This window comes from Spea bombifrons, chromosome 2 (genome assembly GCF_027358695.1).
Source record: "Spea bombifrons isolate aSpeBom1 chromosome 2, aSpeBom1.2.pri, whole genome shotgun sequence".
Lineage (NCBI taxonomy): Eukaryota > Metazoa > Chordata > Amphibia > Anura > Pelobatidae > Spea > Spea bombifrons.
Window position 1 is genome coordinate 365833 of NC_071088.1, and position 25602 is coordinate 391434.

Genomic DNA, 25602 nt, shown 5'->3' on the forward strand with positions numbered 1-25602 from the left:
CCACTGCTATCGGGGGGGGGGCAAACTGGAATATTGGGTGTTATGGGGAGGCAGAGTCCACGATTTAGCCTCTACTACCGGACTGTAGAGCGGAGGCTCCTCTGATTGGCCGGCGGCGGCTCTTCCTCCTCCTGTTTGGCTGGTGGCGGCGGAGGCTCCTCCTCCTGGTTGGCTGCCGCTCGATGACTGGGCGTGTTCTGGGTACTGCCCGCTGCTAACACTCCTCTGCTGCTACAGGGGCCCCGGATCGCGCCGTGCCGACTCTGTAATATACCCCGGGGGGCAAATGTTACACCGAGGGGACCTTTCCACAAGGGGGAGAAATAGAGCAGTTTTACCAGAGTGTCTGTGTCGTTATTCAGTCGCGTCCGTTACATCTTTACCAGTCACCCCAGCACGTGACACGCGGTTACGTTTCCCAGTCACCCGAGCACGTGACACGCGGTTACGTTTCCCAGTCACCCCAGCACGTGACACGCGGTTACGTTTCCCAGTCACCCCAGCACGTGACACGCGGTTACGTTTCCCAGTCACCCCAACACGTGACACGCGGTTACGTTTCCCAGTCACCCAAGCACGTGACACGCGGTTACGTTTACCAATCACCCCAGCACGTGACACGTGGTTACGTTTACCAATCACCCCAACACGTGACACGCGGTAATGTTTACCAGTCACCCCTTGCCCCTCAAACGTGAACAGCTTCTTGGGGACCCTCCATCCGGCCCCCGTCTGGTCACCGTTTCTCCTGCTGTAAAGACTCCACCCTAAAGCGGCGTTGGCCTCGTCTGAGAGGCATATGGCTCCTGAATCTATCACGTCTGCTGGGAGTCTGTTCCACTTATCTACCACCCTCTCAGTAAAGTAAAACGTTTTATCTCAGCTGGCAGCAGATAGTAACTCCTGCTGTACAGCGCTGTGGTATATGATGGTGCTATATAAATAAGTGAAAATGACAGGCGGAGGCGACAGGAGCTTCCTGGGCATTTTATTGAGTGCTCGGCTGGGGGTTTATTGGGTGCAGCCGTAACAGAGCTAGAAGGTAAGCAAATCCCCATCACTCACACCCGAACCCTTATCCGTCCCCTCTAACCCCCATCACTCACACCCGAACCCTTATCCGTCTCCTCTAACCCCCATCACTCACACCCGAACCCTTATCCGTCTCCTCTAACCCCCATCACTCACACCCGAACCCTTATCCGTCTCCTCCAACTCCCATCACTCACACCCGAACCCTTATCCGTCTCCTCCAACTCCCATCACTCACACCCGAACCCTTATCCGTCTCCTCTAACCCCCATCACTCACACCCGAACCCTTATCCGTCTCCTCTAACCCCCATCACTCACACCCGAACCCTTATCCGTCTCCTCCAACTCCCATCACTCACACCCGAACCCTTATCCGTCTCCTCCAACTCCCATCACTCACACCCGAACCCTTATCCGTCTCCTCCAACTCCCATCACTCACACCCGAACCCTTATCCGTCTCCTCCAACTCCCATCACTCACACCCGAACCCTTATCCGTCTCCTCCAACTCCCATCACTCACACCCGAACCCTTATCCGTCTCCTCTAACCCCCATCACTCACACCCGAACCCTTATCCGTCTCCTCTAACCCCCATCACTCACACCCGAACCCTTATCCGTCTCCTGTAACCCCCATCACTCACACCCGAACCCTTATCCGTCCCCTCCAACTCCCATCACTCACACCAGAACCCTTATCCGCCTCCCCCACCCTAACCGTCCCATCCAACCCCCATCACCCCCACCCAAACCCTCATCCGTCCCCTCCAACTCCCATCACTTACACCCGAACCCTTATCCGCCCCCCCACTGTAACCATCCCACCCGAACCCTTATCCGCCTCCCCCACCCTAACCGTCCCATCCAACCCCCATCACCCCCACCCAAACCCTCATCCGTCCCCTCCAACTCCCATCACTCACACCCGAACCCTTATCCGTCTCCTCTAACCCCCATCACTCACACCCGAACCCTTATCCGTCTCCTCCAACTCCCATCACTCACACCCGAACCCTTATCCGTCTCCTCCAACTCCCATCACTCACACCCGAACCCTTATCCGTCCCCTCTAACCCCCATCACTCACACCCGAACCCTTATCCGTCTCCTCCAACTCCCATCACTCACACCCGAACCCTTATCCGTCTCCTCCAACTCCCATCACTCACACCCGAACCCTTATCCGTCTCCTCCAACTCCCATCACTCACACCCGAACCCTTATCCGTCCCCTCTAACCCCCATCACTCACACCCGAACCCTTATCCGTCCCCTCCAACTCCCATCACTCACACCCGAACCCTTATCCGTCTCCTCTAACCCCCATCACTCACACCCGAACCCTTATCCGTCTCCTCCAACTCCCATCACTCACACCCGAACCCTTATCCGTCTCCTCTAACCCCCATCACTCACACCCGAACCCTTATCCGTCTCCTCTAACCCCCATCACTCACACCCGAACCCTTATCCGTCTCCTCTAACCCCCATCACTCACACCCGAACCCTTATCCGTCTCCTCCAACTCCCATCACTCACACCCGAACCCTTATCCGTCTCCTCTAACCCCCATCACTCACACCCGAACCCTTATCCGTCCCCTCCAACTCCCATCACTCACACCAGAACCCTTATCCGCCTCCTCCACCCTAACCGTCCCATCCAACCCCCATCACCCCCACCCAAACCCTCATCCGTCCCCTCCAACTCCCATCACTTACACCCGAACCCTTATCCGCCCCCCCACTGTAACCATCCCACCCAAACCCTTATCCGTCCCCTCCAACTCCCATCACTCACACCCGAACCCTTATCCGCCTCCCCCACCCTAACCGTCCCATCCAACCCCCATCACCCCCACCCGAACCCTTATCCGGCCCCTCCAACTCCCATCACCCCACCTGAGACGGCCAGACTGGGCGATTAACCCCACCGGGCTGCTCCCGCACCTGAGACGGGACGATTAACCCCCGAGGATCTGCCCGTAGACCCCGCTGGTGCCGGGGTTTATAGCCGTCCCGGAAGTCCGTGCGTTCCAAAACTTTTCCAGGAAGTGTGTGCGGTTCATTGCAGACCGGAAGTTGCTCCTTTCCCGGAAGTTACTGGGTTACCCACGCGTGCTCCGGCTGCTAGTGTCGTGGGACAGCATGAAGTATTCATATCAGGTAAGATTGCAAGCTCTGCGGGTCACACCTTGAGGGTTATTAGTTAGGCTTAGCGCTTTAGCCCTGTTTGCGTCATTGAATGAGGATAGAAGGATTTAACCCGATCGTGTAATTAGATGTAGGTAGATTTAGCCCCGGCAGGGCAATTGGATAAAATGGGGGCAGTGGTTTAAGCCTGCCAGGGCTATTAGATCAAGGGGCAGTTGTTTAACCCTGGCGGGGCTGTTAGGTGAGGGAGGGGGCAGTTGTTTAGCCCTGGTGGGGCTATTAGATGTGGGAGGGGGCAGTTGTTTAGCCCTGGCGGGGCTATTAGATGTAGGAGGGGGCAGTTGTTTAGCCCTGGCGGGGCTATTAGATGTAGGAGGGGGCAGTTGTTTAGCCCTGGCGGGGCTATTAGATAAGGGAGGGGGGCAGTTGTTTAGCTCTGCCAGGGCTATTTGGTGAGGGAACGGGCAGTTGTTTAGCCCTGACGGGGCTATTTGGTGAGGGAAGGGGCAGTTGTTTAGCCCTGGCGGGGCTATTAGATGAGGGAGGGGGCAGTTGTTTAGCTCTGCCAGGGCTATTTGGCAAGGGAGGGGGCAGTTGTTTAGCTCTGGTGGGGCTATTAGATGTGGGAGGGGGCAGTTGTTTAGCCCTGGCGGGGCTATTAGATGAGGGAGGGGGCAGTTGTTTAGCTCTGCCAGGGCTATTTGGTGAGGGAGGGGGCAGTTGTTTAGCCCTGGCGGGGCTGTTAGATGGGGTTTTGTATGAAGGTATATTTCGCGGTTGCGGGTGTACTTGGTGCTTTACAGTATAATGAAGGGCAGGTAAGAGCTTCGTACAGTAATCACGCTGATAATCAGTGCGAGAATGTCTGAAACGCGGTTCCTGTCCTGAAGAGCTTGCACTCTAACCTTCTGCACCGCGTTACCCGTTTCCTCGGCATCCTTTCTGTTTCAGTTCAGTAACCTCCTGGGGACGTTTTACCGATGCGGTAACCTGACCTTCGCCCCCGACGGCAACGCTCTCATCAGCCCCGTGGGGAACCGGCTGAGTGTCTTCCACCTCAAGAAGTGAGTGGCAGCTAGAGGACTGCGCCGGGTGAGGGGGAGTTTAGCTTGAGGACTGCGCCGGGTGAGGGGGAGTTTAGTTTGAGGACTGCGCTGGGGGGGGGGGATTTAGCTTGAGGACTGCGCTGGGGTGGGATTTAGCTTGAGGACTGCGCTGGGGGGGGATTTAGCTTGAGGACTGCGCTGGGGGGGGATTTAGCTTGAGGACTGCGCTGGGGGGGGATTTAGCTTGAGGACTGCGCTGGGGGGGGATTTAGCTTGAGGACTGCGCTGGGGGGGGAATTTAGCTTGAGGACTGCGCTGGGGGGGGAGATTTAGCTTGAGGACTGCGCCGGGTGTGGGAAATTTAGCTAGAGGACTGCGCCAAGTGGGGGAAATCTGTTTAGCTAGAGGACTGCGCCGGGTGAGGGGGGCTTTAGCTTGAGGACTGTGCCGGGTGAGGGGGGCTTTAGCTTGAGGACTGCGCCGGGTAAAGGGGGGCTTTAGCTTGAGGACTGCGCCGGGTGAGGGGGGCTTTAGCTTGAGAACTGCGCCGGGTGTGGGGGGTGAAATAACTGGAGTCTCGGTTCATGGATCTGATTGGCTCGTCCGCTTTTCCCTGCAGTAACAAGGCGGAGACTCTACCCCTGGCGTCTCGCTGTAACATCACTCAGGTGGCTCTGTCCCCAGACGGCTCTTTGGGCATCCTCGTCGACGAAGGTAAATTGTAAACACTGCCCTCCCTGCTTGCCGTTCACCCGGGGTGCCCTCCTCATCCCTCTCCTCCCTTCACTCCTCTCCTCCCTTCACTCCACGCCTCGTCCCCTTCATTAACCTCTTGTCACCCCAGCTGCCGCCGCTCTCCCTTTATTCAGCCCCCAATCTTTATACCTCCGCAGAAGGAGCCGCTCTCCTCGTCAGCTTGGTCACTAAATCCATTCTGAATGAGTTCAATTTCCACCAACCGGTCCACAGCGTGAGTTTTTCTCCCGACGGCAGGTAAGTAGTCGGTAATACCCCGTCCTGGGTTTCTTATCCCCGCTGTACCCCGTTTGTGGGGGTAACGTTTGTGGCATCCCGCAGGAAGTTTGTGGTGTGTAAGGGCTCCGTAGCTCTCTTGTATCACGCTCCGGGGAAGAAGCGCGAGTTTAACGCCTTTGTGCTGGATAAAACGTTTTATGGGCCGTACGATGAGACCACCTGCGTGGATTGGACAGATGATTCCAGGTGAGTGGGGAGAGCTGGGGTCGGGGAGGGCACTGTGAGGCTGGGGAGAATTACCCCCCCTGCGTTTTCAGCAATTACCACCCCCCCCTGCGTTTTCAGCAATTACCACCCCCCCCCTGCGTCTTCAGCTATTACCCCCCCCTGCGTCTTCAGCAATTACCCCTCCTGTGTCTTCTCCACCCTCGTCCAGGTGCTTTGCGGTGGGCAGTAAGGACATGTCCACCTGGGTGTTTGGAGCCGAGCGCTGGCAGAACCTGGTCTACTACTCGCTGGGAGGGCACAAAGACACCATAGTCTCATGCTTCTTTCAGGAGGGCAACCTGGATGTAAGTTCTTGTGGTCAGTAATGGGGCGGGGGTCACGTGTTTCCGTTCATACGTGTTCTTGTCGTGTTCTTATCGTGTCCCTGCCTTACAGTTATACACCCTCAGCGCAGATGCCACGCTCTGTATGTGGGAATGTGACACCGAACTCTCTGAGCTGATTCCAAGAGACTCCACAAAGAAGTCCCGGAGCGCGGAGGCTACAGAGAGCGGCGATGGCCGAGCCGAGGAGGTTAGAGGCTCAGCCAATCCAGCGCCGGAGGAGAAGGTTGGGCGAGTGGTGTACCAGAAGACCGGCAGGTATGGAGGGAATCGTCCTGACTGCATGCGCATACCGGTGCACAGGCCTTACCCCCGGCTCTCTGCTCTATTTCTGAGGCTTTGAGCAGAGCTGCATTATGGGGAATCTGCCTGGATCCTTGGTTAATGGCCCATCCCCCCTGCCCCCCAAGCCACCTGCCTTTCTCTCTTCCCCCCACTCCTCGAACCGCCTGCCTTTCTCTCTTTCCCCCACTCCTCGAACCGCCTGCCTTTCTCTCTTTCCCCCCCACCTCGAACCTCCTGCCTTTCTCTCTCCCACCTCGAACCTCCTGCCTTTCTCTCTCCCCCCAACTCGAACCTCCTGCCTTTCTCTCTCCCCCCAACTCGAACCTCCTGCCTTTCTCTCTCCCCCCAACTCGAACCTCCTGCCTTTCTCTCTCCCCCCAACTCGAACCTCCTGCCTTTCTCTCTCCCCCCAACTCGAACCTCCTGCCTTTCTCTCTCCCCCCAACTCGAACCTCCTGCCTTTCTCTCTCCCCCCAACTCGAACCTCCTGCCTTTCTCTCTCCCCCCAACTCGAACCTCCTGCCTTTCTCTCTCCCCCCAACTCGAACCTCCTGCCTTTCTCTCTCCCCCCAACTCGAACCTCCTGCCTTTCTCTCTCCCCCCAACTCGAACCTCCTGCCTTTCTCTCTCCCCCCAACTCGAACCTCCTGCCTTTCTCTCTCCCCCCAACTCGAACCGCCTGCTTTTCTCTCTCTCCCCCCACCTCGAACCGCCTGCTTTTCTCTCTCTCCCCCCATCTTTAACCGCCTGCTTTTCTCTCTCTCCCCTCACCTCGAACCGCCTGCTTTTCTCTCTCTCCCCCCACCTCGAACCGCCTGCTTTTCTCTCTCTCCCCCCAACTCGAACCGCCTGCCTTTCTCTCTTCCCACCCCAACTCGAACCGCCTGCCTTTCTCTCTTCCCACCCCAACTTGAACCATCTGCCTTTCTCTCTCCCCCCCAACTCGAACCGCCTGCCTTTCTCTCCCCAGACATTTTTTTAATAAGGAAGGGGATTTCACGCGCCTCACCTCAGCCGCCTACCATAAGAAGCTTTGCCTCCTGGTCACCGGCTTTGCCTCTGGGATGTTTCATATCCACGAGCTCCCCGAACTCAGCCTGATCCACTCCCTCAGGTAAGGAGGCGCAGGAGCTTGCACTCTGCCAGGTGTTCATTTACAAAAATGGAATAATCCCTGGATATTGGGGAGCAGGTAATGGGCCTGAGGCCATGAAGTGCCCCACGACCTCTGTAACTGCCCCTTCTGTATGGCATTCGAGTCAGTCGCCCTAGCAGTTTGCCCCATTAACCCCCTGCTGCTCTCTGCACGTCGTCCCGTGGTAACTTCTCTTCCCTTCAGTATTTCAGATCAGAGAATATCGTCCGTTACCATTAACTCCTCGGGGGACTGGATTGCTTTTGGCTGTAGTGGTGAGTGAGTTATTTGCCCCTTAAGTCACTTTTTCCCCTCCTGCCCCTCGGCCACCCTCATCTTTGCATTTTCACTGTAGGTCTGGGGCAGTTGCTCGTGTGGGAATGGCAGAGCGAGTCGTACGTACTGAAGCAGCAGGGGCATTTCAATAACATGGTGGCATTGAGCTACTCCCCAGACGGGCAACACATTGTTACTGGAGGAGATGATGGGAAGGTAAGAAAATCAGACTGGGGGGTGGTGAGTTATACCCTCCCCCCGGAACCTATATGCTAAACGCTGCGGCTGATGGGTTATACCCCCCCCCGGAACCTATATGCTAAACGCTGCGGCTGATGGGTTATAGCCCCCAATGGAACCTATATACGAAACGCTGCGGCTTATAGGTTATACCCCCTGGAACCTATATACTAAACGCTGTGGCTGATGGGTTATACCCCCCCGGCCCCTATATACTAAACGCTGCGGCTTATGGGTTATACCCCCAGCCCCTATATACGAAACGCTGCGGCTTATAGGTTATACCCCCTGGAACCTATATACTAAACGCTGTGGCTGATGGGTTATACCCCCCCGGCCCCTATATACTAAACGCTGCGGCTGATGGGTTATACCCCCCCGGCCCCTATATACTAAACGCTGCGGCTTATGGGTTATACCCCCAGCCCCTATATACTAAACGCTGTGGCTGATGGGTTATACCCCCTGGAGCCTATATACTAAACACTGAGGCTCATAGGTTATACCCCCCCCGGCCCCTATATACTAAAACGCTGCGGCTGATGGGTTATACCTACCGGCCCCTATATACTTAGCACCCCGTCTTCCCTGTTTCTCGCTCTTCAGGTTAAAGTTTGGGACACAAACAGCGGCTTTTGCTTCGTGACGTTCACGGATCATACGAGTAGCGTGACGGCCGTGACGTTTACCGGCAGCGGACAGGTGGTACTCAGCGCTTCCCTGGACGGCACCGTGAGAGCGTTCAGCCTGCTGAGGTCTGTGTAGGGCAGATGGTGGGGCTGTTCTGTACTGCCGGGGGCAGGAGCTGTGTCGCCCTCGCTGTGTGAACTGCCCCTCGGAGTAAATGCCGATTTCCTGCAGGTACCGAAACTTCCGAACCTTCACGTCTCCGCGGCCCACGCAGTTTTCCTGCCTGGGGGTGGATGGGAGCGGAGACATCGTGTGCGCCGGGGCCCGGGACGCGTTCGAGGTTTATGTGTGGAGCATGCAGACCGGGAGACTTCTGGATGTAAGCGCGGGACATGTTTTACTGCATGTTATGGGGAGCTTCTCCTACAGAGAGCCGGCCCATGTGTAATGTATAGTTAAATTCAGCGAGCCGCCCCCCTGTGTAATGTATAGATAAATCGGTGAGCCGGCCCCTGTATAATGTATAGATTAATCAGTGACCGGCCCCTGCATAATGTATAGTTAAATTCGGCGAGCCGCCCCCTGTGTAATGTATAGATAAGTGACCGGCCCCCTGTATAATGTATAGTTAAATCAGCGACAGGCCCACTTGTGTAATGTATAGATAAATCGGTGAGCCGGCCCCTGTATAATGTATAGATAAATCAGCGAGCCACCCCCCTGTATAATGTATAGTTAAATAGGCGAGCCCCCTGTATAATATATAGATAAATCAGTGAGCCGGGCCCCTGTATAATGTATAGATAAATCAGTGAGCCGGGCCCCTGTATAATGTATAGATAAATCAGCGAGCCGGGCCCCTGTATAATGTATAGATAAATCAGCGAGCCGGCCCCCTGTGTAATGTATAGATAAATCAGCGAGCCGGGCCCCTGTATAATGTATAGATAAATCAGCGAGCGGGGCCCCTGTATAATGTATAGATAAATCAGCGAGACGCCGGCCCCCTGTATAATGTATAGATCAGTGAGCCCGCCCCTGTATAATGTATAGATCAGTGAGCCCGCCCCTATATAACGTATAGTCATTCAGCACTTCCTAAGGAGCCCCCCGGGTCGGACTCTCATAATGACAGTGAAGGCCGGGAGTCACATTTCCTGTTTAGTGAATCCACACCTGGTCACTGAGAATCCCGGCCATGCGGCCACCACCCAGGGCCGGCCCGACAATGGAGCCAAGTGGGGCAACCGCTCCAGGCGGCACTTTTGAAGGGGCGGCACTTCGCCGCCCCAAGCCCTTATTTTTATTTTTTATTTTTTTTTTAAGCGAAAGAGAGGGGCGCCGAGTGGTTTTCGCTTACCAAGCTGTCAGTACCCGCTCGGCGCCAGGCGGCATTTTGCCTTGGGCCGGCCCTGCCACCACCACCTACATTCTAACTCCTTTCTCTAATAACATTCCCAGGTCCTGGCCGGACACGAGGGGCCAATCAGCAGCGTGGCCTTCAATCCTTGGAGGTCTGTACTGGCCACAGCATCGTGGGACAAGACGGTCAGGCTGTGGGATATGACGGACAGCTGGAGGACAACGGAGACGCTGAGCCTTAACTCGGAGGGTGAGTGAGGGGAGCGGAGTGCGCTCTGTTATCACGGGGCCTCTCTCTGGTATCCTCTCGTGAGTTGGCGCTCACACGACGTTAGCGTGTCCTGGCAGTGCATGCAGCGGCGGGGCAGTGTGTGAAGTGATGTTGCGTGGATGTGGGCTTTCCCTGGTTCCGCATGCTGTGGGGGAAGGTTCTGGGTTCTACCCCTTCCTGTACAGGGGAGGGTTCTCTGTGCTTCATGTGCCACACGAGGGCCTTACAGCTGTATCCGTTTGCTCTTAGCCGTGGCCGTGGCATTCCGTCCGGACGGCAAGGAGCTGGCGGTGGCCTCTTTGGACGGGCATATCACTATGTGGGACCCTGAGAAAGGGAACCAGACTGGATCCATCGAGGGGAGACATGATCTGCAAATGGGACGCAAAGAACTGGACAAAGTGACGGCAAAGCATTCCTCCAAGGGCAAGTAAGTAAGCGGCTGTCTCTTGAGTGCTCAGGCCGGCCCTCGCACCCTTGGTCCTGGGGCAGATGAGGGGAGCGTGGTCTGGCTGCACTGACCTGCGTGTTTTACAGAGCCTTTACCGCGCTGTGTTACTCCGCCGACGGACAGGCTCTGATCGCTGGCGGAGCCTCCCGCTACGTCTGCATCTACCACGTCCACGAGCAGATGCTGGCCAAGAAGTTTGAGATCTCCTGTAATCATTCACTGGATGCTATGGAGGTGAGATGGAGAGCAGTGCACAGAGGGGGACGTGGGGTCCCCAGGGACAGTGTCTGGTCCCGCCGGGCTGGATCCTTTGCCGGTTCTCATCACTTCTTTATTACCTTCAGGAATTCCTGGACCGCCGTAAGATGACCGCATTCGGAAGCCTGGCTTTGGTTGATGAAGGAGCTGGAGATGATGAAGGGGTTAATCTCAGTCTGCCTGGGGTCCGCAGGGGTAAGTACCTGGGGTGCTCTTGTCAGAGCGGAGGCATTTAATTTACCAACCTGTGAAAAGGTGGCGTGTGACGTGGACAGTCGCTTTATAAAACCTTGTGACCGATGTCCTCTCTCTGCAGGCGACATGAGCTCCAGACACTTCAAGCCTGAGATCCGGGTGACATCATTATGCTTCTCCCCAACCGGTGGGTAATTTATTGTGGAATGGGGGCAGTTACATGGCGGCAGCGGGATGTACCTTCCGTTATACATGGCTCGATCGCCTGTATGGGTGATCTCCCTTTACCCCGTTCACAGGACGCAGTTGGGCTGCCACCTCCACAGAAGGTCTCCTCGTCTTCTCTCTGGACTCCAGTAGTGTTTTTGACCCGTTCCAACTGGATGAGGAGGTGACGGCTGGAGGGATCCACCGCGCCCTGCGTGGAAAGGACTGGACCCGCGGTATCATTATGGCGATGAGACTCAACGAGAAGACCGTTTTACAGGAGGCCCTGGAGAGCGTGCCGAGCACAGACAGTAAGTGCCGCGTCCGGCGTGGCACGGCTGCCCCAGCCGAGGCGCGTGCTCTGTATGCCCAGCGGCACGAGCCCCGCGTCGATTCGTGGGCTGCGGATGTCCTTTGGTGACGACCTCGTTTCTCTGTAGTTGCAGTTCTTTGCTCGGCGCTCCCAGAGTTATACGTCGAGAGGCTTCTGGTGTTTTTGGCCTCGCAGATCGAGAGCTCCCGCCACCTGCAGTTCTACTTAACGTGGGCTCATCAGCTGCTCATGCAGCACGGACAGATCTTGAAGAACCGGTGAGCATCTGTAGTGGGGCGTCTGGGGTTCCAAATCACCAGAGGGGGTGTATCTGTGGCCAAAAGCTAAAGAGGACGAGGCAGTGTGGAACAGACTCGGTTTGGCCCCTAAACGGGTCAGGCACCTGATGCTCGAGAGCTGGACATGGAGGAGAGAGAAGGGATGGGGGGGGCTGGCTGTGGGAGGGATTGGGGGTGGCACAGGAGCCCTGGCGACGGGATAGAGGGGGCTGGCGTGGGAGGGATTGGGTGGGGGTGCAGGGGCCCTGGCCTGTGGGCGAGAAGTGATGGGAGGATGCAGGGGCTGCCACGAGACTTGTGTTTAAGTGCTGTTTAGCTGGGACGAGGGGGCAGTTGATGCATGACCTCTAGTGTAGCCTGTTAGGGGCAGCAGGATGGACCGACACATGGATCCAGTCTCTGGGGAATGCTTTCTTCTGATTGCTCTGCCAACCTGCCCTGTGGTGGGGTAAATCCTCCAAGACCACCAGTTATTTTCCATGGTCTCTTTCCTCTCCGCAGATCTGTCTCTCTGCTTCCAGCCATCCACTCCCTCCAGAAGAGTCTCCAGGGCCACTTCTCGGAAATCTCCAAACTGTAAGCACCCCATTAACCCCTTAGTGACCCCAGCACTCCCCCTATAAAAGGGCTCTTATACCTTTCCATATCATGTTCTGTTCTGCCCCATACGACCTGCTCGCTCAGTGTGGGTCACACCTGTCCATGGCTGACTGTGCGCTCACGGTGCGTCCAACGTGTCCCCCTCCTCCCGCCGGTGCGTCCAACGTGTCCCCCTCCTCCCGCCGGTGCGTCCAACGTGTCCCCCTCCTCCCGCCGGTGCGTCCAACGTGTCCCCCTCTCTTTTCAGCTGTGATTGGAATCGCTATAACATGAAGTTCGCGGTGTGCCTGTCGCGGCAGCGCGGGGTGAAGAGAGACGCGGAGGAGTCCATCAGCGGATCGGAGTCTGACATGGAGTCTGCCGGTGACAGTCTGGGCGAGGAGGAGATGGGAGTGTGAGGAGGGCTCAGACGCCTGGGGCAGGGAGAACAGACTGTTGCTTTACTGTGAGGACATTGCCTCGTCTCAGGCACTCATGGAGTTATCGCCTCTTTTTGCCCCTGCTGTTCTGGGAGCTTCCTGTTTCCTGTCCCCCTCTCACAGTGGTTCCTGGAGTATCCAGTTTCCTGCGCCCATCACAGCGGTTCCCGGAGCTTCCTGTTTCCTGTCCCCCTCTCACAGTGGTTGTTTCTGGAGTTTCCTGACTTCCCCCCCTGCCCCTTCTTGTTGTGTTCCCGTTGGAATAAACCAGGACTGTGCGTGGGGCACTTATTATTACTGGGCATAAGAGGAGGGCAGGGGCAATTACTGGAACAGGCTCCTCATAGAGCTGGGGTTTAAAGATTCATCGTTTCCAGTTCTGTCTAATTCGAACCTTGCTTAATAAAGTTTTTGAGGTGTTTTTTTTCCACCTCTTGTATTTTTGGGTGCGTCGCTGGTCACATGTTCGCTCCCCTATCACCTACTCTTTCCCCTGCCTGCCCCCTCTACTTCACCGTTTCCTAGAGGATGAATGTATAAAGCCGTTAAGTACCCCGGGGCTGTTGGGCCTCTGCTGCCCAGGACGCTCTCGGCCTCCTCTTTAAGGCATCCCTGCTGTTAATCAGTTCATTCTCCGGCAGGGGGCAGCGCATGCGCGCTCTGGGTGCAGTTACGGACTCCCCCGCTAGGCGGCTGTCGCGATCCATCCTGTCCAATTCCCGTGTGCCGAAGAGGGTTTTTTTTTTTGATTGGCAGAATTCCAGTACTAAAAATGTACGCCGGGACGTGGGGCGTGATTACGTAAATAATGTACGCCATCTGCTGACCTTGCTGTATATAGCAGTGTGTGGTTACGCACAGTGCGTCGTCTACACGCTATTCACAGAGGAGTTTGCGCAGTGTGTGTACGTTTCAGTAATGTTGGCTGCGCTGCTCCGAGCCCGTGGAATTCCATCTCCGTTTGGAGGCCGATCCCTGCACCGGACAGCGGGGACACCGGCGGCCAGGGTGGCCTTGGTGGGTGTGCGAGACGCGAGCGGGCAGGGGTTAACGGGATTTACCTAAATGTATCCGAGACCCCCGATATTAACTCTTCAACAGACCATGTCTTCTCTGCATAGCCGGGAACTCTCTGGGCTTTTGCCTCAGTCCAGGGGCGTACCTAGGGTATTTGGCACCTGGGTCGGATCCTGTATGTGGCAACCCCCCCCCCACACACACTTTAAAACATCATAGCTTCTATCGTTAGGCAGACATTGACGGCGGTAGAACGTAACGGTTATCATTATATACTGAGGCAGACGTTGACGGGGGTGCAGCATTACTGTTATCATTATATACTGAGGCAGACGTTGACGGGGGTGCAGCATTACTGTTATCATTATATACTGAGGCAGACGTTGACGGGGGTGCAGCATTACTGTTATCATTATATACTGAGGCAGACGTTGACAGGGGTGCAGCATTACTGTTATCATTATATACTGAGGCAGACGTTGACGGTGGTGCAGCATTACTGTTATCATTATATACTGAGGCAGACGTTGACGGGGGTGCAGCATTACTGTTATCATTATATACTGAGGCAGACGTTGACGGGGGTGCAGCATTACTGTTATCATTATATACTGAGGCAGACATTAACGGGGGTGCAGCATTACTGTTATCATTATATACTGAGGCAGACGTTGACGGGGGTGCAGCATTACTGTTATCATTATATACTGAGGCAGACGTTGACGGGGGTGCAGCATTACTGTTATCATTATATACTGAGGCAGACGTTGACGGTGGTACAGCATTACTGTTATTATATACCGAGGCAGACGTTGACGGTGGAACAGCATTACTGTTATCATTATATACTGAGGCAGACGTTGACAGGGGTGCAGCATTACTGTTATCATTAAATACTGAGGCAGACATTGACGGTGGTGCAGCATTACTGTTATCATTATATACTGAGGCAGACGTTGACGGTGGTGCAGCATTACTGTTATCATTATATACTGAGGCAGACGTTGACGGTGGTACAGCATTACTGTTATCATTATATACTGAGGCAGACGTTGACGGTGGTACAGCATTTCTGTTATTATATACTGAGGCAGACGTTGACGGTGGTGCAGCATTACTGTTATCATTATATACTGAGGCAGACGTTGACGGTGGTGCAGCATTACTGTTATCATTATATACTGAGGCAGACGTTGACGGGGGTGCAGCATTACTGTTATCATTATATACTGAGGCAGACGTTGACGGGGGTGCAGCATTACTGTTATCATTATATACTGAGGCAGACGTTGACGGGGGTGCAGCATTACTGTTATCATTATATACTGAGGCAGACGTTGACGGGGGTGCAGCATTACTGTTATCATTATATACTGAGTAGAGGTTGTAGCCGTATTATTCCAGTGGTGTGAATATCAAATAACATGGAATACGTATCTCGTGATAAAACCTTTTTTATTGGACTAACAGAATTTTGGAATGAGAAACTTTCGGGAGCTCTTCTCCCTTTCTCAACTCATTTCTGAGCAAAACGACGCATAGAAAACATCTCACCCTCCCTTATCAGATCTGGGCAGCAAGACAAAAATTCAGCATGCACTTCGACGAAACCGAAAATAACCCCTCCACCTTTAAAAAACAAAAAACCACACTTTTATTAAACGTAAGTAACGCACCAAAATTGGACAAAAAAGTATTTGGTGTGTTAATTACTTTGAATAAAAGTGTCTCCTTCCGGAGGCGGGGAAGGCGGTGGGCACGGCTTCAGTGTTGTGCGCAAATGTGTATTATGGGGGGTATAATGTGTAGTGCTGGGCTAGGGGTTATTGTGGCATAGGAGGGGTATAATGTGTAGTACGGAGGGGGAGGTATACGGTGTAGTGCGGGGGGGTATAATGTGTTCTGTGCTGTTTGTGCCCCCAGGTCCTGTCTGGTTGTGGAGTTTATGATGGAAGCGAAATCCATGAAGCTTCGGCGTGAGTGTCCTGCGGGCCGGGAGCTCTCTCTGCCCCCCCCCCCCCGGTGCTGCCGACCTCGGTGCTGTCCCGGCCTGGGTATCTGCACCCCTGTTGCCCCGGCCTCCTAGGCTTAAATGCCTCATCTGGGAGGCTTCCAGTGACCCTAGACGGGTGGGGTAGTTGTAATGGCTGGGGTAAATGTCGCTGCGGGGCTGGAGTTTGGAAAGCCGGGTAGAGACGTTGCCCTGTAACCTGCCACCTCGTCATGCGAGGGAGGGACTCGAGAGTCTGGGGTAAAAGTGTCTCTGGCTCCATGTGTCCTTCTTTCTTCCTACAGAATACTTGTCCACCTGAGCCGAGCAGGGGCAGATGTCAAGATATTTGCCCCAGATGTGCCCCAGATGCATGTTATCGATCACATCAAAGGCCAACCGACCCCGGAGACCAGGTATGGGGGGTCTCGATGCCCCTCCCCCGGTCACAGTGAAGTGTGTGTCTCATGGTTTCTGCCCTGGGGGCTATTACACTAAGGTGTCTGGGGTAAAACCCTGAGAATCGGCACGTTCACCCCAATATCCTGATACTGGGGCAAAAACCATGACAATCTGCTCAGTTACCCCCAACCTATGGGCACAGACTGCGGGTGGCCCTGATTGGTGTGTCTGGCGTGTGGCAGGCACCGGTTTAATCGGCAGCCCGGTGTGGTTTGTGCTTCCGCTGCGTTACAGGAACGTGTTGGCGGAGTCTGCGCGGATCGCTCGCGGTGACATCACAGCTCTGTCTCATCTGAACGCAAGCGATCACGATGCCGTCATCTTCCCCGGCGGATTTGGTGCCGCAAAGAACTTGTGAGTCTGTCTGACAGAATAAAACCTCGCGCGGTTACTTGTTGCTGTCAGTTTTTTACTTGTGTTGTCAGTCGTGTCGTTGCCGTGGGTTGTGTGACGTGGGCTGGTTGTGTTGTCAGTTGTGTCATTGCAGCGGGTTGTGTGACTTGGGCCGGTTTTGTTGTCAGTCGTGTCATTGCCGCAGGTTGTGTGACTTGTGCTGGTTGTGTTGACAGTCGTGTCACTGTGGGTTGTGTGACTTGGGCCGGTTGTGTTGTCAGTCGTGTCGTTGCCGTGGGTTGTGTGACTCGGGCTGGTTGTGTTGTCAGTCGTGTCGTTGCCGTGGGTTGTGTGACTTGTGCTGGTTTTGTTGACAGTCATTTCACTGTGCGTTGTGTGACTTGGGCCGGTTGTGTTGACAGTCGTGTCACTGTGGGTTGTGTGACTTGGGCCGGTTGTGTTGTCAGTCGTGTCGTTGCCGTGGGTTGTGTGACTCGGGCTGGTTGCGTTGTCAGTCGTGTCATTGCCGCAGGTGGTGTGACTTGTGCTGGTTGTGTTGACAGTCGTGTCACTGTGGGTTGTGTGACTTGGGCCGGTTGTGTTGTCAGTCGTGTCGTTGCCGTGGGTTGTGTGACTCGGGCTGGTTGTGTTGTCAGTCGTGTCATTGCCGCAGGTTGTGTGACTTGTGCTGGTTGTGTTGACAGTCGTGTCACTGTGGGTTGTGTGACTTGGGCCGGTTGTGTTGTCAGTCGTGTCGTTGCCGTGGGTTGTGTGACTCGGGCTGGTTGTGTTGTCAGTCGTGTCGTTGCCGTGGGTTGTGTGACTTGTGCTGGTTGTGTTGACAGTCGTTTCACTGTGGGTTGTGTGACTTGGGCCGGTTGTGTTGACAGTCGTGTCACTGTGGGTTGTGTGACTTGGGCCGGTTTTGTTGTCAGTCGTGTCGTTGCCGTGGGTTGTGTGACTCAGGCTGGTTGCGTTGTCAGTCGTGTCATTGCCGCAGGTGGTGTGACTTGTGCTGGTTGTGTTGACAGTCGTGTCACTGTGGGTTGTGTGACTTGGGCCGGTTGTGTTGTCAGTCGTGTCGTTGCCGTGGGTTGTGTGACTCGGGCTGGTTGTGTTGTCAGTCGTGTCATTGCCGCAGGTTGTGTGACTTGTGCTGGTTGTGTTGACAGTCGTGTCACTGTGGGTTGTGTGACTTGGGCCGGTTGTGTTGACAGTCGTGTCACTGTGGGTTGTGTGACTCGGGCTGGTTGTGTTGACAGTCGTGTCATTGTGGGTTGTGTGACTCGGGCCGGTTGTGTTGACAGTCGTGTCACTGTGGGTTGTGTGACGTGGCCCGGTTGTGTCGCAGGTCCTCGTACGCTGTGGACGGAGACTCGTGTCGAGTTCACCAGGATGTGGAACGCATTCTGAAGGATTTTAACAAAGCCAAGAAACCGATTGGGTGAGTCCCGGCCTCGGCTGTGAATGAGGGGAACGCTGTGTGGCTCTGCCGCGGGGGGCTAAGAGCATGGGGGGGGCTTCCACCGGGGGGCCTGCCGACCTCAAACAATAGAAGAGACGGCTTCCCAGAGAGACATCGTGAGACGGCTGATGGTGGCCCTTGTGTCCGTGTGACGTGTTGCGGGTATCCCCCTGTGGATCAGGTGGTGTCCCCCATGGGGTTGATCATGTGGCATGTTTTGCGTACCCCCCCTCCCAGGGTGCTTCGTTAGAAATTGGGTGTCTGGCTTGGTGTGGAGTCTTATCCCCTCTCCTCTCCTCTCTCTCCGTGCCCTCCAGGCTGTGCTGTATTGCCCCTGTTCTGGCTGCTAAGGTAATCCCCGGGGTGGAGGTGACTGTGGGCCAGGAGGAAGAACTTGGAGGGAAGTGGCCCTATGCGGGGACCGCGAAATCCATCAGGGCCCTTGGGGGCGAGCACTGCCCAAAGGAGGTGCACATATCCTTGGTGTGAGTGAATTTGCACGGGGCTCGCGGTTTGGTTGGGCGTTAGATTTTCCACGATCCTGTGAAAGCTGTAAAATCAGGGTAAATCCTGAGGTCCGTGGGGGAGAGGTCTTTTGGGGTAAAACCTGGGGTAGGAGCAGGTGGGTATTGGGGTAAATCCTGGGAATGGGTAGAGGTGGGTTTGGGGTAAATTGTAAGGTTTGGGGGATATTTGGGTAAATCATAGGGTTGTTGGGGTATTAGGTAATAGTTGAGGTCAGGGTTTGGGGTAAATCGCGGGGTAGGTGGTGGGGGTCAGGGTTACGGGTAAATCCTGGGGTAGGTGGAGGTGGGGTCAGGGTTGTTACCGTGGTTTTGTTTGTATCGTCCTTGACGGATTTACCCACGAGGTGCACGTGGATGGCAGACACCGTGTGGTGACCACGCCTGCCTTCATGGGACACGCCCCCCTGCACGCCATCTTTGATGGGATCGGAGCCATGGTCTCCGTGGTGCTGAAACTCACCGGGAAGTGACGGCTGCTCCCCAATCATCTGCATTTCTCAGGGATTGGCAGTACACGCTAATGATGTCATGTCGCGCACTAATGATGTCATGTCGCGCACTAATGATGTCATGTCGCACATGGGCTTGGCTATAGCTGCTCGATGAGAGATCGGAACTGTGTGAATAAATGTGGCTTCTGTCTCAGCCGGTATCATCGTGTTCTCTGTTTCCTTATCCCACGGCGGAGAGAGCGAGCGAGCTCTGTGTGTGTGTGTGTGTATATAATCTATCCATCAGCCATAACATTATATATATGTTATAACATGAAAAGATATAATAATTTACAAAAATGTGAGGGGTGTGAGATACTGTATATATCAGCCGTAGCAATATATATATATATATATATATATATATATATATATATATATATGTATATATATGTGTGTGTAATGGGAATGGATTAAGCCCTGTTAGTCCGCACTTATCTTTTCCTTGGGTTTGGTGGTTGCTTAAATGCCAGTATCGGGGGCTGAGAGAATATTTTTTCCGTATGGGGTCCTCTGAGATCTCCTCAAGGGTTGGGTTGTAGGTAACCACCAGAGCCACAGACAAGTATAAAAAAAAATATTCCCGCGGCTTAATGGCTGTGTGTTGGGTTATTTGAGGGGTTAATGGCTGTGTGTTGGATTATATTTGAGGAGTTAATGGCATGTGTGTTGGGTTATATTTGAGGGGTTAATGGCTGTGTGTTATTTGAGCGGTTAATGGCTGTGTGTTGGGTTATATTTGAGGGGTTAATGTTTGAGGGGTTATATTTGAGGGGTTAATGGCTGTGTGTTGGATTATATTTGAGGGGTTAATGGCTGTGTGTTGGGTTATATTTGAGGGGTTAATGGCTGTGTGTTGTTATTTGAGTGGTTAATGGCTGTGTGTTGAGTTATATTTGGGGGTGTATGTTGAGTTATATTTGGGGGCTGTGTGTTAATTTGAGCAGTTAATGACCGTGTCTTGGGTTATATTTGAGGGGTTAATGGCCGTGTGTTGGGTTATATTTGAGGGGTTAATGGCCGTGTGCCGGGTTATATTGAGGGGTTAATTCCCCGTGGGAATTCCCGGAAAGGGAGATTGTTAAAGCACATCGTGCAGACGTGCCGGCAGCGGAGGTTGTCCGTGGGAAGTGCTGGCAGGGGAGGCTGTCTGAGCGTATCGGGGAGTAGGATGCAGGTCCCCTGCACCGCTGCGGGGGATCTGTATCCTAACCCCGCTGCCTGCCCGGCGCCCGGAACTGCATGTCCCGGGCGTCGGGCGCTAGACCCCGAATATAGGCCGCACCCCCACTTTAAAGACTTAAAGTGGGGGGGAAAAGTACGGCCTATATTCGAGCCAATACGGTGTGTGTGTGTGTGTGTGTATATGTGTATATATATATATATATATATATATAATATATATATATATATATATATATATATATATATATAATAATGTGTGTGTGTGTATATGTATATGTGTATGTATATACCGTATTGGCCCGAATATAGGCCGCACTTTTTTTCCCCGCTTTAAGTCTTTAAAGTGGGGGTGCGGCCTATATTCGGGGTCTAGCGCCCGACACCCGGGACAAGCAGTCCCGGGCGCCGGGCAGGCAGGGGGGTTAGGATACAGATCCCCCGCAGCGGTGCAGGGGACCTGCATCCTACTCTCTGATACGCTCAGACAGCCTCCCGTGCCAGCACTTCTCACGGGGGGGGTGCCGGCACGGGAGGTTGTCTAAGCGTCCGCACGATAACCCCCCCCCCCGACTTACCAGAGAAGACTGCCGGGTGTCTTGCGGGACTGGCGGAAGACATCTACGCAATACGCGTATACAACTTCCGGCGCTGGCACTTCCACTGAGTGCCGGCACTGGGAGTTGTATATGCGATTTGCATAGATGTCCCCCTCCAGCCCCGCAAGACACCCGGGAGTCTGCTCTGGTAAGTCGAGGGGGGGCAGAGTGGCAGCGTATCTCGGGGGGGGGGACAGAGTGGCAGTGTATCTTGGGGGGGGGACAGAGTGGCAGCGTATCTCGGGGGGGGACAGAGTGGCAGCGTATCTCGGGGGGGGAGGACAGAGTGGCAGCGTATCTCGGGGGGGGAGGACAGAGTGGCAGCGTATCTCGGGGGGGGGAGGACAGAGTGGCAGCGTATCTCGGGGGGGGAGGACAGAGTGGCAGCGTATCTCGGGGGGGGAGGACAGAGTGGCAGCGTATCTCGGGGGGGGAGGACAGAGTGGCAGCGTATCTCGGGGGGGAGGACAGAGTGGCAGCGTATCTCGGGGGAGGGAGGACAGAGTGGCAGCGTATCTCGGGGGGGGGACAGAGTGGCAGCGTATCTCGGGGGGGAGGGGAGGACAGAGTGGCAGCGTATCTCGGAGGAGGGAGGACAGAGTGGCAGCATATCTCGGGGGGGGGGACACAGTGGCAGCATGTTTTTTGGTGCTTTTTTTAAAGAAAAAACTTTTTCTTTAAAAAAGCACCAAACTTTTAGGGTGCGGCCTATATAGGGGGGCGGCCTATATCCGAGCCAATAAGGTGTGTGTGTATATATATATATATATATATATATATATATATATATATATATATACACACAGCAATCAGCCGTAACATTATATACATATATATAGTTACGTAGTTCATAAGGTTGAAAAAAGACCTCACGTTCACCCCTTCTACCCAATCTTCTACCCAACCTTCCTATTCTTGATCCAAAAAAAACCCTAATTAAGCGACTTGGAATTCTGTTATCAGGGGAAATTCCTTCTTGACTCCAAGAGGCGATCGGATTTCTCCTTGGATCAAAAAGCTGTAAAATATTAATGTTATTCTATTTACAGCCCTTTATGTCCTGCCTTTTGAAGGCATCTGATGTATTTAATAACCCCCTCCAGGGCCGGACTGGGACTGAAGAGCAGCCCTGGAAAGATTTGGAGAGCGGCCCCATATAGTTTATCTCGCGGTCGCACCCCTTATACACACCCGAGTCACACGATTTACCATACAAATAACTATAAATCATTCTTTTATCACATTATTTGTATTAAAATACCAGAAAGCTTCCTATCGACGACGTGATCAAGAAATATGTTGTATGAATGAAGAATGAATGAAAGTAGACAGTTTCACAATAGGAACAACAATTCAGATGTGAACTAATATAATGTAAGTTTGATGTAATCAGTATATGCTGTTCATATTCCTGTTCTGATCTGCTACTAAATTTGTTAATCAAATATAAAAAAAATGCCAGAAAGCAAAAGTGTTAAAAGGCCCTAATAAATGAAATACATTAAATATAACGGAATCAAAACATTTCCTACCGCAAACATTTTTAGATGAAAAAGTTCCATTTTATTCAGTGGAACAAAACAGCGATCACATTATTCTTCACATTATTCTTCTCATTATTCTTCTCATTATTCTTCACCATTTTCTGGTAAGAAACTTGTATTTCTTTATTAATTCATGTAAACTATTTTTTCATATTTAAGAAAACCTATGATTGAGAAAAAAATAATTTTTTGCCAACCCGTCCCCAGTTATGAACATCTGCCACCAGGCTTGCCACTCTGCCCCCAGAAATGCTTGATACCCCCCTATATGCCACTCTGCTCCCAGAAATGCTTGATACCCCCCTCTATGCCACTCTGCTCCCAGAAATGCTTAATACCCCCCTCTATGCCACTCTGCCCCCAGAAATGCCTTATACCCTCCTATATGCCACTCTGCCCCCAGAAATGCCTTTTAACCCTCTATATGCCACTCTGCCTCCAGAAATGCCTTATACCCCTGTATGCCAGGGGCATATCATGGGACATAGTGGCATATAGGGGGTTAAAAGGCATTTCCAGAGGGTGGAGGCCGGCGTTCATGAAGTTAAAGGGGCCGGCGTCCGCGCACCGCGCCGCCCAATGGACATGCAGCAGCTCTTCGTCCCACCCTGTGACAGGGCCAGGCTAGCCGGCTCATATGTTCGTGTGACGTGTAGCCGGGTCATGGAGCGCTTTTGTGTCCGGTTCCGTATCCCGTGACCCGGTAATATCTTATATTGTGTGTTTATTGTGTAACCGGCCCAGAGACTGAATGTGGCTGCAGCTCCGGGCCTTCAAAGGAACGATCAGGTAACCCGGCTGGGGCTCTTAATCAGCCAGCACAGCCCTGTCTGCCCCGACGGCCCCTGCACTACAGGGGGGATAACACAGGTGGGGGAAACCATTGTATCCCTTAATCCCCTCACCTGATACATCCCCTGTATACCGATGGGATTTGTGATGGGATTGGGGGCTGGGTAATAGCCAGAGGGTGTATAGCCAGAGGGTAAAAGACAACTTTTCACAAATCCCTGTGGGGGTGTCTACCCCTCTTCTGTCCCCCGTGGGACACCCCCAGGGATTTGTGAAAAGTTTTCTTTTACCCTCTGGCAATACACCATTCGTGGCTACGGAGAACTGAGGAACTTTGGAGGCAACATAACGATAAGACGACAACTAGCTTCTACACGCTTGAAACACCAGTTATGACTGTAAGTGTTCATCCATGCTGGCGTGCCAGAACGCATAAACGCTATTACACCGTTGTGTTTTTTATGTCGTTGTGCTTTTTCCTCATATATATATATATACCTCACACACGGACCGCGGAGTGGTTGTACATTGAACTTAGACCTGCACAGATATATTGTGAGTGCATATATATATATACTAGGCATAAGATCATCGGTTCTTAACTACTACGCCATCATTGTTTCCTCTTTTATTCATTTGCATTGAAGCGCCCCTTAGTGGACCAATTTATCATTTCAACACCAGGAGTGTGGTGTTACGGGTTGCAGCTGGGTATCCGGTGAAAAAAGGAAAGCATATACTCTTTATCCTTGCGACACCCCTTTTACACTGGTTTTTACATATTTTTGTCTCTACATTTGTTTGTAAATAAAGTTCTTGTTTTACTACAAATGGTGGTCTGGCTGATCAGTGGATAGCTGAGTGCGATCCGTAAGAGGGACTGACTGGTGATTCCTCAGCCCGCAAACAGGGGGACCCAGCCTTGGGTACGGTGACCCTGTAACAGACCCCTTTTAAGACGTGGGATGAAGTGCAGCGGAACGGCCATTGGGTGGCAGGGTGCGTGCACGCCAGCCCCTTTAACTTCATTAGGCGCCGGCGGCCAAAGAAGGCTTGAAATCTCGCTCGCAGCCGCTTAGCGGCTGTTTTGAGTGTTGCTCTGCCGGCCTACGGACCGACTGGCCCACCGGGAAATTTCCTGGTATCCCGGTGGGCCTGTCTGGCCCTGACCACCTCCCTTGGCAGTGAATTCCATACCTTTATTGTCCTCACTGTAAAGATTCCCTTCCTTTGTCGTCTATGAAACCTGCGCTCTTCCCGTCTCAGAGTGTGACACAACAAGAAACTGCACCGTCCAGGGCTAATACCGCAGGGGTCGGGTAATTCTCCAGCCCGTCCCAGATAAACAAAGAAGACGGGAAATATAAAAATCTTTAACTGCCCTCTGCCCCCTTCCAACCCCCCAACCTTATTATTATTATTGTTATATATAGCGCCAGCAAATTCCATAGTGCTGTACAATGGGTGGACAGGACACAACAAGTAGTATGTAACATAACAAATTGAGCAATATACAGGGATATAACGGGTTATAAGGACGGGATTAGTTACACGGCCGGAGAGTATATAATATATAATATGAGGAATATACAGGATATAACGGGTTATAAGGACGGGATTAGTTATACGGGGGGGAGAGTATATAATATATAATATGAGGAATATACAGGGATATAACGGGCTATAAGGACGGGATTAGTTATACGGGGGAGAGTATATAATATATAATATGAGGAATATACAGGGATATAACGGGTTATAAGGACGGGATTAGTTATACGGGGGGGAGAGTATATAATATATAATATGAGGAATATACAGGATATAACGGGTTATAAGGACGGGATTAGTTATACGGGGGGGAGAGTATATAATATATAATATGAGGAATATACAGGGATATAACGGGCTATAAGGACGGGATTAGTTATACGGCCGGAGAGTATATAATATATAATATGAGGAATATACAGTATATAACGGGTTATAAGGACGGGATTAGTTATACGGCCGGAGAGTATATAATATATAATATGAGGAATATACAGGATATAACGGGTTATAAGGAAGGGATTAGTTATACAGCCAGAGAGTATATAATATATAATATGAGGAATATGCAGGATATAACGGGCTATAAGGACGGGATTAGTTATACGGGGGGAGAGTATATAATATATAATATGAGGAATATACAGGATATAACGGGTTATAAGGACGGGATTAGTTATACGGGGGGAGAGTATATAATATATAATATGAGGAATATACAGGATATAACGGGTTATAAGGACGGGATTAGTTATACGGCCGGAGAGTATATAATATATAATATGAGGAATATACAGGGATATAACGGGTTATAAGGACGGGGTTAGTTATACGGGGGGATAGTATATAATATATAATATGAGGAATATACAGGATATAACGGGTTAT

At 52.8% G+C, this 25602-nt stretch overlaps 2 protein-coding genes across 2 annotated transcripts; both read left to right on the forward strand.

Annotated features, from left to right (window-relative positions):
* The first annotated feature begins 2963 nt into the window (after positions 1 to 2963).
* On the forward strand, positions 2964 to 13189 carry PWP2 (PWP2 small subunit processome component). Its single transcript, XM_053456811.1, has 21 exons — positions 2964 to 3200; positions 4140 to 4252; positions 4854 to 4948; positions 5128 to 5227; positions 5312 to 5455; positions 5646 to 5781; positions 5873 to 6078; positions 7076 to 7219; positions 7445 to 7515; positions 7596 to 7732; positions 8363 to 8511; positions 8618 to 8765; positions 9848 to 9998; positions 10269 to 10449; positions 10557 to 10704; positions 10815 to 10923; positions 11045 to 11110; positions 11223 to 11441; positions 11571 to 11721; positions 12244 to 12318; positions 12590 to 13189. The coding sequence occupies exons 1-21, from the start codon at positions 3183 to 3185 to the stop codon at positions 12738 to 12740; spliced, it is 2712 nt and encodes a 903-aa protein (XP_053312786.1). The 5' UTR covers positions 2964 to 3182; the 3' UTR covers positions 12741 to 13189.
* Positions 13190 to 13621: 432 nt separating this feature from the next.
* Positions 13622 to 19200, forward strand: GATD3 (glutamine amidotransferase class 1 domain containing 3). The gene is made up of 7 exons (XM_053456812.1): positions 13622 to 13778; positions 15702 to 15754; positions 16074 to 16184; positions 16465 to 16584; positions 17915 to 18007; positions 18346 to 18499; positions 18894 to 19200. Exons 1-7 carry the CDS (start codon positions 13680 to 13682, stop codon positions 19023 to 19025), a joined length of 762 nt encoding a protein of 253 aa, XP_053312787.1. The 5' UTR covers positions 13622 to 13679; the 3' UTR covers positions 19026 to 19200.
* Positions 19201 to 25602: the final 6402 nt, after the last annotated feature.

What these genes read in the sequence shown, in the direction of transcription:
- PWP2 (XM_053456811.1), top strand. An exon ending in CTGGAGGAGATGATGGGAAG is followed by an intron (nt 7,733 to 8,362) that starts GTAAGAAAATCA and finishes CTCGCTCTTCAG; the next exon opens with GTTAAAGTTTGGGACACAAA. An exon ending in AGAGCGTTCAGCCTGCTGAG is followed by an intron (nt 8,512 to 8,617) that starts GTCTGTGTAGGG and finishes GATTTCCTGCAG; the next exon opens with GTACCGAAACTTCCGAACCT.
- GATD3 (XM_053456812.1), top strand. Translation starts at nt 13,680, where the DNA reads ATGTTGGCTGCGCTGCTCCGAGCCCGTGGAATTCCATCTCCGTTTGGA. An exon ending in GAAATCCATGAAGCTTCGGC is followed by an intron (nt 15,755 to 16,073) that starts GTGAGTGTCCTG and finishes TTCTTCCTACAG; the next exon opens with AATACTTGTCCACCTGAGCC. An exon ending in CAACCGACCCCGGAGACCAG is followed by an intron (nt 16,185 to 16,464) that starts GTATGGGGGGTC and finishes GCTGCGTTACAG; the next exon opens with GAACGTGTTGGCGGAGTCTG.